Source organism: Vigna unguiculata, chromosome 9, assembly GCF_004118075.2.
Source record: "Vigna unguiculata cultivar IT97K-499-35 chromosome 9, ASM411807v1, whole genome shotgun sequence".
Taxonomy (NCBI): Eukaryota; Viridiplantae; Streptophyta; class Magnoliopsida; order Fabales; family Fabaceae; genus Vigna; species Vigna unguiculata.
This window is the reverse complement of record NC_040287.1, coordinates 6,783,256-6,797,367: the sequence shown is the minus strand read 5'-3', so window position 1 is coordinate 6,797,367 and position 14,112 is coordinate 6,783,256. Positions and strand designations below refer to the sequence as shown.

General features: G+C 26.7%; 2 protein-coding genes across 4 annotated transcripts; both read right to left on the bottom strand.

The window, feature by feature from the left end:
* Positions 1-3,489: 3,489 nt before the first annotated feature.
* Positions 3,490-5,266, bottom strand: LOC114164438 (zinc finger Ran-binding domain-containing protein 2-like). 3 transcript variants are annotated; one of them, XM_028049110.1, is made up of 4 exons: positions 5,165-5,266; positions 4,451-4,779; positions 3,784-3,854; positions 3,490-3,691 (listed from the first exon to the last, which is right to left on the bottom strand). In XM_028049110.1, the coding sequence occupies exons 2-4, from the start codon at positions 4,762-4,764 to the stop codon at positions 3,678-3,680; spliced, it is 399 nt and encodes a 132-aa protein (XP_027904911.1). In that variant the 5' UTR covers positions 4,765-4,779; positions 5,165-5,266; the 3' UTR covers positions 3,490-3,677. The 3 variants fall into 3 exon arrangements, with proteins under 3 accessions (XP_027904911.1, XP_027904910.1, XP_027904912.1); XM_028049109.1 differs by having other exon boundaries at positions 4,451-4,769; XM_028049111.1 differs by having other exon boundaries at positions 4,451-4,783; positions 5,165-5,251.
* A 4,797-nt stretch (positions 5,267-10,063) lies between these two features.
* Positions 10,064-12,329, bottom strand: LOC114195950 (early nodulin-93). Its single transcript, XM_028086404.1, has 4 exons — positions 12,217-12,329; positions 11,577-11,638; positions 11,184-11,259; positions 10,064-10,258 (listed from the first exon to the last, which is right to left on the bottom strand). Exons 1-4 carry the CDS (start codon positions 12,299-12,301, stop codon positions 10,176-10,178), a joined length of 306 nt encoding a protein of 101 aa, XP_027942205.1. The 5' UTR covers positions 12,302-12,329; the 3' UTR covers positions 10,064-10,175.
* Positions 12,330-14,112: the final 1,783 nt, after the last annotated feature.

The window sequence follows — 14,112 nt, the reverse complement described above, 5'->3', positions numbered from 1 at the left end:
CAAGGAAGATTTTCAATATAAGAACCAAAAATTTTCAATACATGTTTGAAATACAATTTACTACATAAGCTAATTATGTGATAGTAGTGTAATGATAGGTTCAATGAAGACTAATGTGTAGTCATAAACTTTTATGAGACTCAATTATCTATTGCTAATGTACTAGTTAACTTGTACAATGTCGAGATAAACAAGTTATTGTCTAAAAAAGTTTTATGCCGCGTAGTTATGAAGGAAGATAATTGGATTTGACATAGTATTATCATGCAAGATTAACTTACTCTGCAACATCACAACCTTATAAGAAGTTTGCCAGAATGTCTTTAAATGATAATTTTATTTTAAAACATGTATAAAAGCCAAGCAGGTTAAAACCAAATAAATGAAGTTTATGCATAAAAACCATTTAAGTTGATAGACTTATTCAATCCAACAAAACTACATCTTTTCAATGGTAAAGTATATTATATAGTTATCATAGATGAATTATATGAATAAACATGGATAAAGTTCTTGAACCATAAAGATGAAACTTTCAAACTCTTTTGTAAATTTTACAAACATGTCCAAAATTAAAAGGTGTAGCAATTGTTTTTGTCAAAAGTAAGTGTAACATTGGTCGACCAAAAATAGGTAAAGGAGAGTTGGCTCCCTATGGATAGGCTAATGGGATAGCCTACCATTTTTCAACTCTTTTTTTTTTTTTTTTGCTTTTGGTCCTATTTATTTGCTTGTAGGCGTTTATATCACTTTTTGGAGAGTCAAAATGCAAATGACACCAATAAAATTGAATCAAAGTTGATTATTCTAATCAAACAAGGTTTAATGCCTAACAAAACAAGGTCAAAATGAACAATACTCTTGTAAATCAAATGATATATAAAGAAATTAATGTATATAATGTTTCATATAAAATATTGACAACAATTGACTTTTATTCCAAAAGCTCGACATTCATGTCCAAAAACATCATATATAATGGGAATGCATAACAAATACAACAACAACAAAAAAAAAACAATAAGTATCACAAATTCAACTGTCCTTAGTTAAATTCGCACATAAATCATAGCAATGTTTAGTCATCAATAATTGAACATAAAATAGTTTAACCACAATAAACATAAATCAAAGTAAAGTTAAAGTTATCAACAACTCAACATAAAAAAAATAATCACAAACCACGATAAGACAAAACATTTGTTGAAATTCAAATCATTAATCAACTTCTTGGAACAAGTTTGCTCCACTCTCTCATCTATGTCACTTTTTTATCATCTTCAACATCACATGAAATTAAAAAAATAAATAAAGACACAAAATTTGTTTGTAAGAAAAACTATAAAATCTATATTTAAAATAAACAAATTACCATCACAAAAACCATGTTTCCAATTGGTATTACAAATAATTGCTTCCATATTTTCTAGCAAAAAGATGGTGAACTTTAGAACATTTGAAGCTGAACACTTGGGATTATATTGAGAGAAAAACATGCACAATTTTTTCTTTATTTTCACCGACTTTACTTCACATCAAAGAGGATATATGACAAAAAATCATTTATCTTCTCAGACAACTCAAAATCCAGTATGATGTTGAGGTATATGACAAAAATAATTTTACCACTTAACTTCCAACTTGAATCAATATGATTCATTGTCAAATTTATATAACCCTCAGTAGTGCAAGATGTCCATAAATCAAGAGTTAAACAAATCCTATTTGTAAAGTTATTCAACTCTTCTTTCACCATGTTTTTTTTTTCTTTCATAAATATTATAAATATGTCACTCTTGATAGTATTTTCAAAAATTATAGTCACGTCAAGATTCAAATAACTTATCCAAGTCCTAAGTACTCAATACTTAACAAATTTGAATGGTAAAACATGTCAAATAATTAAATTAGCATATAATTCACCAGACACCATTTGATTTTTTTTCTTCAACTTTCCTTATTGCATGTCAAAAATCATTTAACTCAAAACCCAAGAGAATTATATAAGTGTGCATGTTTGATTCCAAGAGATGACTAATATTTAAAAAAGTGTGTGTACATAATTCAAAAGATGTGAGGAATAACAATTAATTGGCAAAAAAATGAGAAGGTAAAAATAAGAACAAACAAAAAAGACTATTAAGAACAAAAGAAAAGAAGTTAAAGGTGGAAGAGACTTATAAAAATAGAAGAGTAAAACTTGAATATGGAGATGCCTTAAGTGCTTAAGAATAGATCCATAGTATATGACCACTCACATACAAGCTCAATTTCTCATAAATTTTGGAGTAACATTACAATTATAGTCTATTGATTTGAAAATTACAAGCTACATGACATTTAAATGTGTCTTTAATTAAATGAGTGGATTTGAAGATGAATTTGAAGATAATTAGTGAATAATTTGACTAATATGATAGATTAAGAAATTAATAGTTAGAATATAAAGATTACTAAATTATCTTTAATGGTAAAATTAAAATGAAATAATTTTTGAATGAGTTAAAAATATTAAATTCTGAAAATTATTTAATAAATTATAATAAAAAACTTAATAATATCAATAATTATTAATATTATATATATATACACACACACATATATATATATATATATATATATATATGTGTGTGTGTGTGTGGGTTTGGGGGTGCACCGATTACTTAAGGACAATGATATTTTGACAATTAAATTTTAACAACTTTTTCTTACAACTTGAGGTGACATCTTCTAAATAATTTTGAAATATAGAGAAATAAGAAAATAGAAAGATGGGAAACCACTAAGAAGATACCACCTCTGGTTGTAAGAGAAAGTTGTATAAATTTTGTTGTTAAAAAATCATTTTCCATTACTTAATTGGTTAAGGTAAGGGGTTTGGGTTAATATGTGGTGTGGTGGGAGGGCACTGATTACCTAATTAGTTATGTGGTGGGGTGAAGGTGATAACCGACTATGTAATGGGTTACGACCCTTCTTTATGTAGCCATTTAGTCATCATTGGAGATGTACAATCCTTCTCTTCACTTGAAATTAACATTAAATGCAAAGAGAATATGGTAATACCCTTACAAATCTCTTCTCATTAGAAAGATGCAAATTATGGATAATCTCGCAAATTTGTCCGACGTCTCACCTTCAAATAAGTGGATGCAAACAAGACAAATCATCTTATTTCCGTCTCGCAACTACAGTGTTATCCGTTCAAAGGAATACAACATAAATATTTTGAGTTAAGGTGATATCAATTATTTATGTGTATGTGTGAGTTGTATCTCGTTAGTATTGTATCTGCGTAATCCTCATATTATATATATATATATATATATATATATATACACGACGTATTTCGTATTCTATATTTTTAATTTAGTGGTATATTGTCCATGTCGGTGTCATTTTTGTGTTTGTATCGGTCTACGAGCTTCATAGAATTTAAAGCTCAGTCATATGATATCGATTAAAAATAAAAGTTGTGGAAACAAGATATTGAAGGAAAATATAAGTTTCATGTCAAAACATCTAGCAGTAAACAACAACGAAAGGAAACCCTTTCAAAAGCTTGGTCGTCGTTCTATCAAAGGACCTTTGTCCATGATTACTCTAGACCTTAATTGGGGAAAACAAGTTTTCAGAACAAAGATTTGTGAAGTTAGCGGTGGTTCAAATTTCCCCTCTCAGTCGGCGTCACCTGAAATAGAAGTAATAAACGTGTCACATGGAGCTAAAGCTTTCAAATAATTACAAACAAAACTTCATTAGAGTTAAACTTATTATACTCACCAAAATTTCTGGGTGTTTTGCACTTGAAACACTCTGTTCTGCTGGCATAGTTATGGACTCCACACCCAATTCTGATACACAAGAAAATAGAGGTCAACGAATTTCTTTTTTCGATTCTTTCATGTTTCTTTTTGTGTAATATATAAGAAAATATGTCATTTCATTTTGAACTATGACCACCATTTGTATTATTCTTTCTCAATTATTGTTATGGGCTTATGGTCCAAATACTCTCTTTTTTAATGTTTTACCTACTAAAGTTGCTGTTGTACATGAGTCACATGCAAGTCAAAGAATAAATCTTTATATCTCTGAGTGGAAGAAAAGAGCATTCAATTCATGAAATGTAGCTTTAATGTGTAAACTTGCATGTTTTAAACTGCACTCCTCACTTTCTTATAATTAGAACAAAAATGCAGGTTATCAGTGATGTGTCTTTTGAGTCAGATTCAAGAAACACAACACTGATGAGACATAAGTTTAATATACACATAAAGTATCAATATTACCTCTCATTCAAAACCTTAAACAATGAGGTTATAAAACTTTATCCTTATATAATACTCAACTTTATATTTTTTCTGAATTAGACTCGTACTTAGATAAATTTCATCGATATATTGAGTTATAAGAAAATTAGATGATGATGATGATAATGTGAACTAACCTACTGCAAATCCAGTCACCAGTTTTCCAACCAGGAGGAGAATCAGAAGCATATCCTCCACAGGGATCCATGTTTCCCCCAAATTTGAATGCACCACATCTGTAGCAGCTTGATCTGCTGGCATAGTTGTGAGCTCCACAGTTGATAGAAGTGCAATACCAGTCCCCTGCCAAGGTTTCAGTCCAGTTGTATCTGTAAGTTGCTGGGTCAGGACCTCCAAATTTAGGGTATCCACAACTTTGGCATGAATCTCTCTTCTTGAAATTTATGTGCTGACAAGCACCACACATCCAATCTCCTCCAGACCAGCTCATGTTTCCTGTTCAAATCTATCTATGTATTCTTAGTTTTAATGATGATTGTTTAAGTCAGAAAAAAGACACACCACAACTTCATGTGCATGCGTTCAACTATCACGTCCTAACAAGAAAACAAATTTTACTAATAATAGAACATATGTTACAGAGGGTGTATTTGACAATTTTGTTAGTAGTTTTTCTCCTATGTTTTATCATGCAATTGATAGCGTACTCTGTCATTGCAGCTCATAGTTGATGTTGGTGCTATATATGTAATGGGGTCTACAATTTAAAACCTTAGGTTGAGCCATGCAATTAAGTCTTATTTATATATATATATGGAAGAAATTTGTATATGATATGATTGATAAATTATTTGTGGTATGAATTGTAAATGCACATACGAAAAGTTTACCTTGTTGGAGAGTAAACGATTATAGAAATATGACAGAAGCAAAGGTTTGTTGTTTTCAAAGAAGCTGGTTGTGAAAGAGATGGTGAATTGAATGCTTTGGTGAAGGGCTATATATATTGGCCTAGGATAAGATATTGTGGGTAGGGACATCATTTATGAGTTATCTAGTAATCTAGATATCAAACAACTATCCTTGTTAAAGCTTAACCTTTTGCATAGAAAACTTTTTTAGATGTTATTCTGTTTTTATCATAAAATATGTTGTTTCTTTTTTTCTTTCAATATTGAAATTTTAATTTTATTGTATTATTTTTGTAGTCTATTATCATGTTAGGTCTATTGAGAAGGAAAATTTTTACTGAATTTCAATGAGACATGATTCCAATCATATAAGGGATTGACACAACTTTAATCGAAAATCTTAAGACAATAAGTTTATGTTCTTCATTTTATATAATATTTTACTTTTTAATTTATACTCAGTATAAGACTTAAACTCACAATTTAATTCCAACACCAAAAGATAACATGAGTATCCTTTAAGAGAAATGTTAATTTTACTAAGAATATATTATATTGAGCATGCATATATAAATTTTTTTCATCACTCTATTGCTTCCTGTGGATTAAATTTGCATCATAGAGAGAAGGGAAGCGGACTTATGATTGTAGGTCAACTATAATAAAATTTTTAATAAACCCTAAATATCTTTTATTAGAAATAACATTAATGTAGTCAGATAAAAATGCTATAGTAGTTAAAATTTTCTCTTCAAATATTAAATAAAATGGAAAGTCAGAATTAATTAAATTGATTAACTACATCAAGAAACTGTAATAATGCATAGATGTCCACACTTTCCTCTATATATATTTTTTTTCCCTACAATACCCTTCTTTACATTATTCCAATGCATTATTGCAGAACATATCCATGGCACTGAGGCTTTATGAGGGGAAGCTGTTATGTGAGAGACTGCAACCGAATCCAATTGCCTTCACCAAAATATTATTATTAACGAACCGATACACCAAAATTCATTCTAGTCAATCGGAATATTTAACAAATACTTCATTTTAAAATTTAGAATTTCATCTTAATTTTGTTATTAAGAGAAATATAGAAAAATTAAAAAAATAAATAAATAAACATAATTTTTTTAACTTTGACTTTTTAATAATATGTTTCTGTTTGGTACGATATTGAGAAGATCAATATAAATTATTAGTAAAATCATTATGCAACTAATCTGAGATAAAAGCAATTAAGAAGTCATTGAACCTCAGTTAGGTTCCATAAAGATAAAAGTCAACGATTAATAGTATAAATAAGTTATTAAGGTAAAATAAAGTGGTATTTATTATAATTGAAATATATTTTGTAGGAAGACTATTTTGGACGTTTCACGTTGATTATAGATAAGATAAATTGTATAATATATAATTGGAGTTTAAATCTCATCTTACATAATTAAATTTAAATTCTATTTCTAACCGACTAAGAGTATGAAAAATAAAAACTAAAGATACTTGGTTTCGAAGAAACTATTCATATTGAAAAAAATTTCATGGTAATACTAAACATATTTACCTTATTCATAATTTGATGTGAAACTAATGAAACATTGATCGATTTTAAGTAATAGTAGGATGAAAAAATGTTATAAAAAATGTGTTAGTTTCAAATAAACCTTCACTGGGTAGGCTTATGCATCGCACAGTGTGAAAAAATGATGGAGAATTGATTCATGTTTCATGCACATCCATTATGAATTACTTTATGCCAATAATAGAAATGCCATTCGAAGATTCACATGCAACAACTATGATGAATCCTAATGTGTGTTGAAAATTATAGGCCTCAGGACATGATTCTCAATGTGGTGGTTCCTCACGCACTGCCACATCGTCACATGCCACCATTCAAAGAATACAACCATGCCTTACTTGTTAGTTCTTTCCCTTTTTCTTTTTTTTTTTAATTTGTAAAGTGAGATTGGTATTAATATGTTTTAGAATAAGGATCGCGGCGACCAGACGCCGTTCTCAATGGACAGAATTTATTTTTCATACTAAATATTAAAAAAATGTATAAACTCTTAACTTGTTATGATTTTTTTTAGAGAATAATTAAGAAGATTCACTACTTCTTCTAGTAACAAATGAACTACCTATAAAAGACTAAATATCATCTTTCACATAAAATTTAAAGGATTAGTGTTTGTGAGCTTTTTTTTTCCTTTTTACTTAACTTTCTATTTTTTTTTCTATCGATTTGAGACTTTTAACTCGTAATTTGGTTTTTAACTCTAACTTTTTTTTACACTATTTTCAAAATGATAAAATAATATTTTTAATTTGTATCTTTTTATTCTATACCTTTTTCAAGATGAAAGCAAAATATTTTATATTTGTATATTTTTTATCCTAAATCTTAAGAGATAGATTTTAAGTTTAACTCAACTCTAAAATTACGTTTAGACCCATTTATATATTGTAAATCAGTTTTATTTTTTGTTGATGTGAGATCACTAAGACACCCCTTAAACTAAGACATATACATTAATGTTTAGTCATTCAGTTGTATTAGATACTTACTGTTTTAAGAGTTTTGATGATAACAAATATAAATATCTAATACACATATATCTTAATAATTATACTACTTACGTTACTTGAAGTTGAGTTAGGATAAAGTCAAGCTTTGCCGAATCTGATTTATGGTGTGTTTAGTTGAGTCAAACCCATGTTAAGTGTCAAATCCACATCAAGTTGAGTCATGTTGGACCATATCAGGTCAGTCAAGTTGAGTCATGGTAGGTCAAGTAAAGTCAAACCTATGTTAAACTCTATTGGGTTGGGTCCATGTTAGGTTTGGTAAATCAAGTTCATGTCAGGTCTAATCGAGTTAGATCCATGTTGGGTCGAGTTGACTTGGGCTCGCTTCAAACTAAGTCGAGATGGGCTCAAGTTTAAGCAAGTCAAATTAGACTCACCTTGGGTTGAGTCAAATGAGGTTGATGTTATAGAAAGTAAAGTCAAGCAAATTTTGAGCTGAATTAAGTCAGAGGTCTGTGTCAAGTTGGGTTGAGTTGGGTCCATGTTAGGTCAAATCGAGTGAGACTCACATTAAAATATTTGATTCGGTCCCACGTTAAGTCAACTTGTATCAAATTTAGGTTAGATCGAATTGTGTCAAATTTACCTAGAGTGAGGCTTACAACAAATTGAGTAAAATCAAACCTCCTTCAAACTAAGTTTAAACCAAGCTAGATCAAGTTGAGGCAAGGTTACCATGATCAAACTTATACAAACAATACAAAAATTATACTTTTGCCAAGTTAAGCCAGACAGAACATAAGTAGAATTGGATCAACCTAGTTGGACAAATTAAGTTGTATCTTCAACTTCTAATTAAATTGGAAATAATAAAATACTATTTATATCTAATATAAAATATACATAAATCATTTTAAATATTTTAAAAAATACGCACTTTAAAAAATATTAAAAAAAAAACTCACTTATTTTATGTTGAGGGTTTGAGAATTAAAGTTTTCCCAACCTTTCGTTCATTGTTTTAATAATAATAATAATAATAATAAAAAAAACTAAAAGTATATTAAAATACGCAGCCACATTAGTTAAATTGACATCTCTATGTCAAATTCATAGTGGCATCAAATATCAATATTTTCTTGCTTACGTTTGCCTAGCTAGGTTCGATAAGGAAGAATCCTAATCATCAATCTTCAAGAGACAGGAATGAATATTCCATCAACAATAATTAAATAACTCGCTTTTTCATTTTATATTTTTTCAGAAAAAAACCATAATACTATATGTTTTCCACCAAACAATCTCACTCTTTATGTTTATAACCTTTCTAAATATATAATACATATAGATTTTTAAGGAAGCATATATCTTAACTAATGCTTCAACTTAACTTTTTAAAATATAGTTTGATTTATATTTATATTTTAGTAATTGTTGTTATTTAATATAAAGATGTATACCAACCTTAGCTATAGATGTAACCACGAGTTAGGAGTTCAATATTTTGCCATAACAATAATAAGTTTTACACATTTTTGCATATTATGTTATTAATTATTTATTTGTTTTGTTAGAAGTTCCTCTAGAGAAAAAGAATCATTTATAATATAAATAATTACAAACTTTATATTATAAGTTAGTTTTACTACATTAAATTAAATTATAATTTAATTCTTAATATAATATCAAATTAAAATTATATTTATAATATATACATAATTTTATCATATTACAAATCGAAATGTATAAAGTTAAATTAGACTTATAATTCGCTTTATCTTCAAATACATAAAATTAGATTTAGAATTTATTTGTTTAACATATTCGAATAAAGTGTAACACTAAACTAATTGAAACGATATTATAAAATTAAAATATGGTTTATAATTATCTCATCAGATTCAACGATGATGTTGATTATTATCTTACATAATTATCTCGTAGAACTGTTTCACTATTTCCAAAGGGCATCACTTTCTAATTTAATTAATATTACTTTTGAGAATCAAGGTACCACAACGCTAATTATGTATTTTCATTTTTCCAATTCATTTAATTGGGTCCTAAATTAATATATAACCTAATTAATAACATTTTATGTACGTAGATGGATACCACGCTTTAATAAGTATGTTAATTTTATTTAAATTAAGAATATTACGAGTTAGATATGCATATAATATAAAATGTGTCTGGTCTCTAAAATAACATTATAATGATTATAAATATTTGTAGAATTTAACTATGGAACTTAATTGTGGATATTTTTGCATATTTAAAGACTAAAATAAATATTTGATTTTTGACAAACAATTGACTTTATATTATAAGTGACGGAAAATAAATAATATTATGAAAGTGTGGTACATAAAGTCTTAGTGATGAAAATTAAATATGTTTATTTGGATAAATAAGTGCAATGTGATTTGATTTACATAAAATGGAAGAGAATTCATGGTTGAGGGTTGAAGGAGTTCTTTCTTGCAGTTGCTAAAACTGTCTTGTCAGCTACTATGAAATATGCCGCTGCCGTCGCTAAAAAAAAAAGAAGAAGGAAATATTAGGATTGATGAGAATAATTTTCGGTTTGTAAAATATTGGGTTTCGTTGAATAAACAAAAGATTAGAAGATTTCACACAAAGCAATGAATATTTTATATATAAAAAATAATAGTATATTATTTTTAGTGTGAAATCTTAAAATGGTGATATGTGTACTTTTTTTCTTCTTATATACTGCTTTTCAGATTTATCTTTATTTAATTTAAAGTTAAAGTCATATTTGAACTATAAACTATTAACTTAAAATAAATCACATTTAAAATTGTTTGAATTAAATATATATTTTTCTCCAAACTATTATAAAAAATCTAGATCATCTTTAGTGATAATCTTTAGAGAATCTTATTAAAGAATGACAAAAATCACACGGTGAATTATGTTTTTAGTTTTAGTTTCTGAAATTTGATATAAAATTAAAATTTATTATATTTGAAATTTCGATATATTTTAGTATTTAAATTTTAAAATTAGTAAATGTAGTTCTTTTACGTTAAATTTTGTTTGACTTATCAAATATACTTTTTATAAAACTATTAAAACATATGTCAAGTGTAAATAATTTAAAATATTCTGGTATGAAATGATTTTAACACGTTAACAAAATTTATCATTAAGATAAAAAATATTATATTTATTTATTTTTAAAATTTGACAATTAAAATATATACAAATTTCAAAAAAAAAAATTATTTCACGTTAAATTTCAAGAAGTAAAATCACCCTTAACCCAAAATCAAATTAAAAAATATTAGAGGATGTCTAGCGTTTATCGAAAATGCTTAGGCATTCTAAATGCAGAGTAAAACATATGTGAACATAAAAACTAAAAGAAATTATGCATTTTCTTATATTTCAGGCATTTTTTGAAATAGAAGATGGTGGTTATGATAAATGAAACCTGTGGAGATTATGAGAGCTTGAGCTGTGTGATTGAGATTGGCTCTTGCCCATGGCAGCATCCTCACACTAGCCACCTGCACAACACCAACCACAATTCTCATCAATTCTTACCCAAAATATTTTTTGATAAAAAATATTTAAATTTATAAAATAATTAATATTTAATTAAACCTATATTGTATGAGTCAATGGGTGAAAGAATGAATTTGGATTCTACTGAGTTTTTTTACTTTACTGTATTTTCAAAATATATTGACCACTATTGATTTTGATGTTTAAAATATATTCAAAAAAATTTTAAATAATAACATCAGTGCATTTTAAAAATACATAAAAAAAATAACACAAAAAAAATTCGGTAAAAAATTTGAATTCGTGGAAGAATACATACAGTTGGAATGGCGGTGGCAACACATGCAACAACTGCTGCCTTTGCTCCGGCTAACACACTCTCTGTTCACATATATTCATAAAATGGTAAGTACATATTGTGAGCTAATTTTAAATTTTGTCATGGATTACTATTTTCAAGATAATTAATAAAATAATGCTTAGAATTACCTCACTTTAAAATTTAATTAAAATGTTAAGTGAGTTTTCTTTCTTAACATTACTTATATTTGGAGACTAGACATTAACGAGTGGTTCAATAAGAAGTAAAATTATATAAAGAAACATAAATTTTACTAGAATAGACTTTAATTATGGTTCTGATAGTATTTTAGAAATGGACTTTAAGTCTAACTCAATCCCACAAAATCTACAAACCTTTTTTGTAAAGTGAAATTTATATCTACTTATATATTATAAAATTATCTTATCTTTAATCGACGTGTGACTTCTTATATGATTGTATATTACATATCGGTCTTAAAAATGATAGTCAGAAAAGATTGTTTAAAGAACATAGCTTTTGCTTAGTAAAAAGAAAAATAAAAGTACGTGAATATGCAATCACAGAATTTGCAGCATATGCAGAATTGTAAAGAAAAAGAAAAAAAAAAAAAAAGACATGAAAGGTTTAGATGTACCATGAGAACATCGCTTGGCGAAGGCCAATTTTTGATCGATTGAAGCGAAGGTAGGCCTCACTAATGGATAATTTCCTTTGGCCATCTTGAAAGAAAAATTGTTAAAGAATGAAGGAATTGAAGTAAGTTTTTGTGAGAGGAAAGGTTAGAATTTTGGTTGGATACTTATAGGAATATTTGGTGCGAGGGGTTGGAGTTCATGGTTTCATAACAATCCAACGTCTTTAGACCATTGTTTTCACAACACTTCATTTTTATGACAGATACGTGCTAATTCATAATACACTTTAATCATTTACAAAATTCAACTTAAGAAATTAAGATTAAATTACTATTAATCTTACCTGTAGTTTCACATATTACACTTGCATTTTTATATAGCTATCATTCTTATGAGATATGTAAATATACTTGAGAATGCATTTGTGATGTAAAATAACAGTAAATTCGATTTACAATATACAAGTGAATGGAAATTTGATAAGTTAATTTGATAAGATTAAATTAAATTTATTTATTTTTAATAAAAAGCATAAATTTGGTATTAAAAGAATGGATAAGGACTTTTCGATGTCTAAATTTAGTTTTAATTGGTTGGATTAAGATAAAATTGAGTTAAGGTAATATAAGATAATTTTTTTAAATATTCGTTGGTATATGTATTTATTTAGTGTACAATAAATTTAATTATGATCGGGAGTAAGTTTTTTGTTGAAGATATAAATGCTTTATATACAAAGATAAAGTAGACAAGATTATTATACTACCTCCTCAAATAATAAGATTGATGTTACAACATTAAATAAAGTCTAATGGAAGTGTTAAGTAGAGATGGCAAATAAGCCCGTCTTCGTGGGTATTATCCGAACCTGTCTCCATTTTGACGGGGAATTCCCACATTGACTGGATATGAGTATGGGTATGGGTATAGAGAATCCCCGATTTTTTCAATTGGGTATGAGGATGGGGATATACATATCCCCGCCATAATACCCGTTTCCGTCATATTTCTATCCTCGTTTAAATTATTAAAATATTTACAATTAATTAAGTAACCATATATAAATATATATGTATATATATATATGTATATATTTATATTTATATTTATATATTTTATATTTTATATATGTATATATATATATATAAATATATATATATATATATATATATTTATATATACATATATATTTATATATATATATATACATATATATATATATATATATATATATATATATGTATATATATATATATATTTATATTTTATATTTTATTTCTTTTAATTATTTAGTTTATTATGAAACTCATTCGCATCTCCAATATATTTTTTATCTTATATATATATATATATATATATATATATATATATATATATATGTGTGTGTGTGTGTGTGTGTGTGTGTGTAATTATGTTAGAATGATGTATATCAATTAAAAAAAATTATTTCTAACATTTGAATATTTTTATTATTTTTTAATATTTTTATTTATTGCATTTTCCTTTCACATGAGAATGTTTAATACTCTCAATTTAAGTGTTTAATAACATAAACATTTTATTTACTAAGTAATATATATAAAAAATTACTTATTATTATTAATTTTTGTTTCATTTGAAGAACTTTTTTGTTTCGCTAAAACAATTTTTGTTATTTCTCAACTATTGAGTATATATGTTGATATTTGAAAAGTTTTCTTAGATCTCTAAGATTTTCATCTTATCATACCCTTAATTATATATTTGTTTTCCTTTGTGCGATTCCTTTCAATAGTCTCCAAATTATTTATAAGATACACATTTGTTAATTTTTTAATATTTTTATTTTTTGTTTATTTGCATAATGTAGAATACTATTTCGATATATTTTATCTAATTATTTTTTATTTTCTAAC

What these genes read in the sequence shown, in the direction of transcription:
- LOC114164438 (XM_028049110.1), bottom strand. Translation starts at nt 4,764, where the DNA reads ATGAGCTGGTCTGGAGGAGATTGGATGTGTGGTGCTTGTCAGCACATA. An exon ending in GGTGACTGGATTTGCAGTAG is followed by an intron (nt 3,855 to 4,450) that starts GTTAGTTCACAT and finishes CTTGTGTATCAG; the next exon opens with AATTGGGTGTGGAGTCCATA.
- LOC114195950 (XM_028086404.1), bottom strand. Translation starts at nt 12,301, where the DNA reads ATGGCCAAAGGAAATTATCCATTAGTGAGGCCTACCTTCGCTTCAATC. An exon ending in CGCCAAGCGATGTTCTCATG is followed by an intron (nt 11,639 to 12,216) that starts GTACATCTAAAC and finishes ATATGTGAACAG; the next exon opens with AGAGTGTGTTAGCCGGAGCA. An exon ending in AGCTCTCATAATCTCCACAG is followed by an intron (nt 10,259 to 11,183) that starts GTTTCATTTATC and finishes TTTTTTTTTTAG; the next exon opens with CGACGGCAGCGGCATATTTC.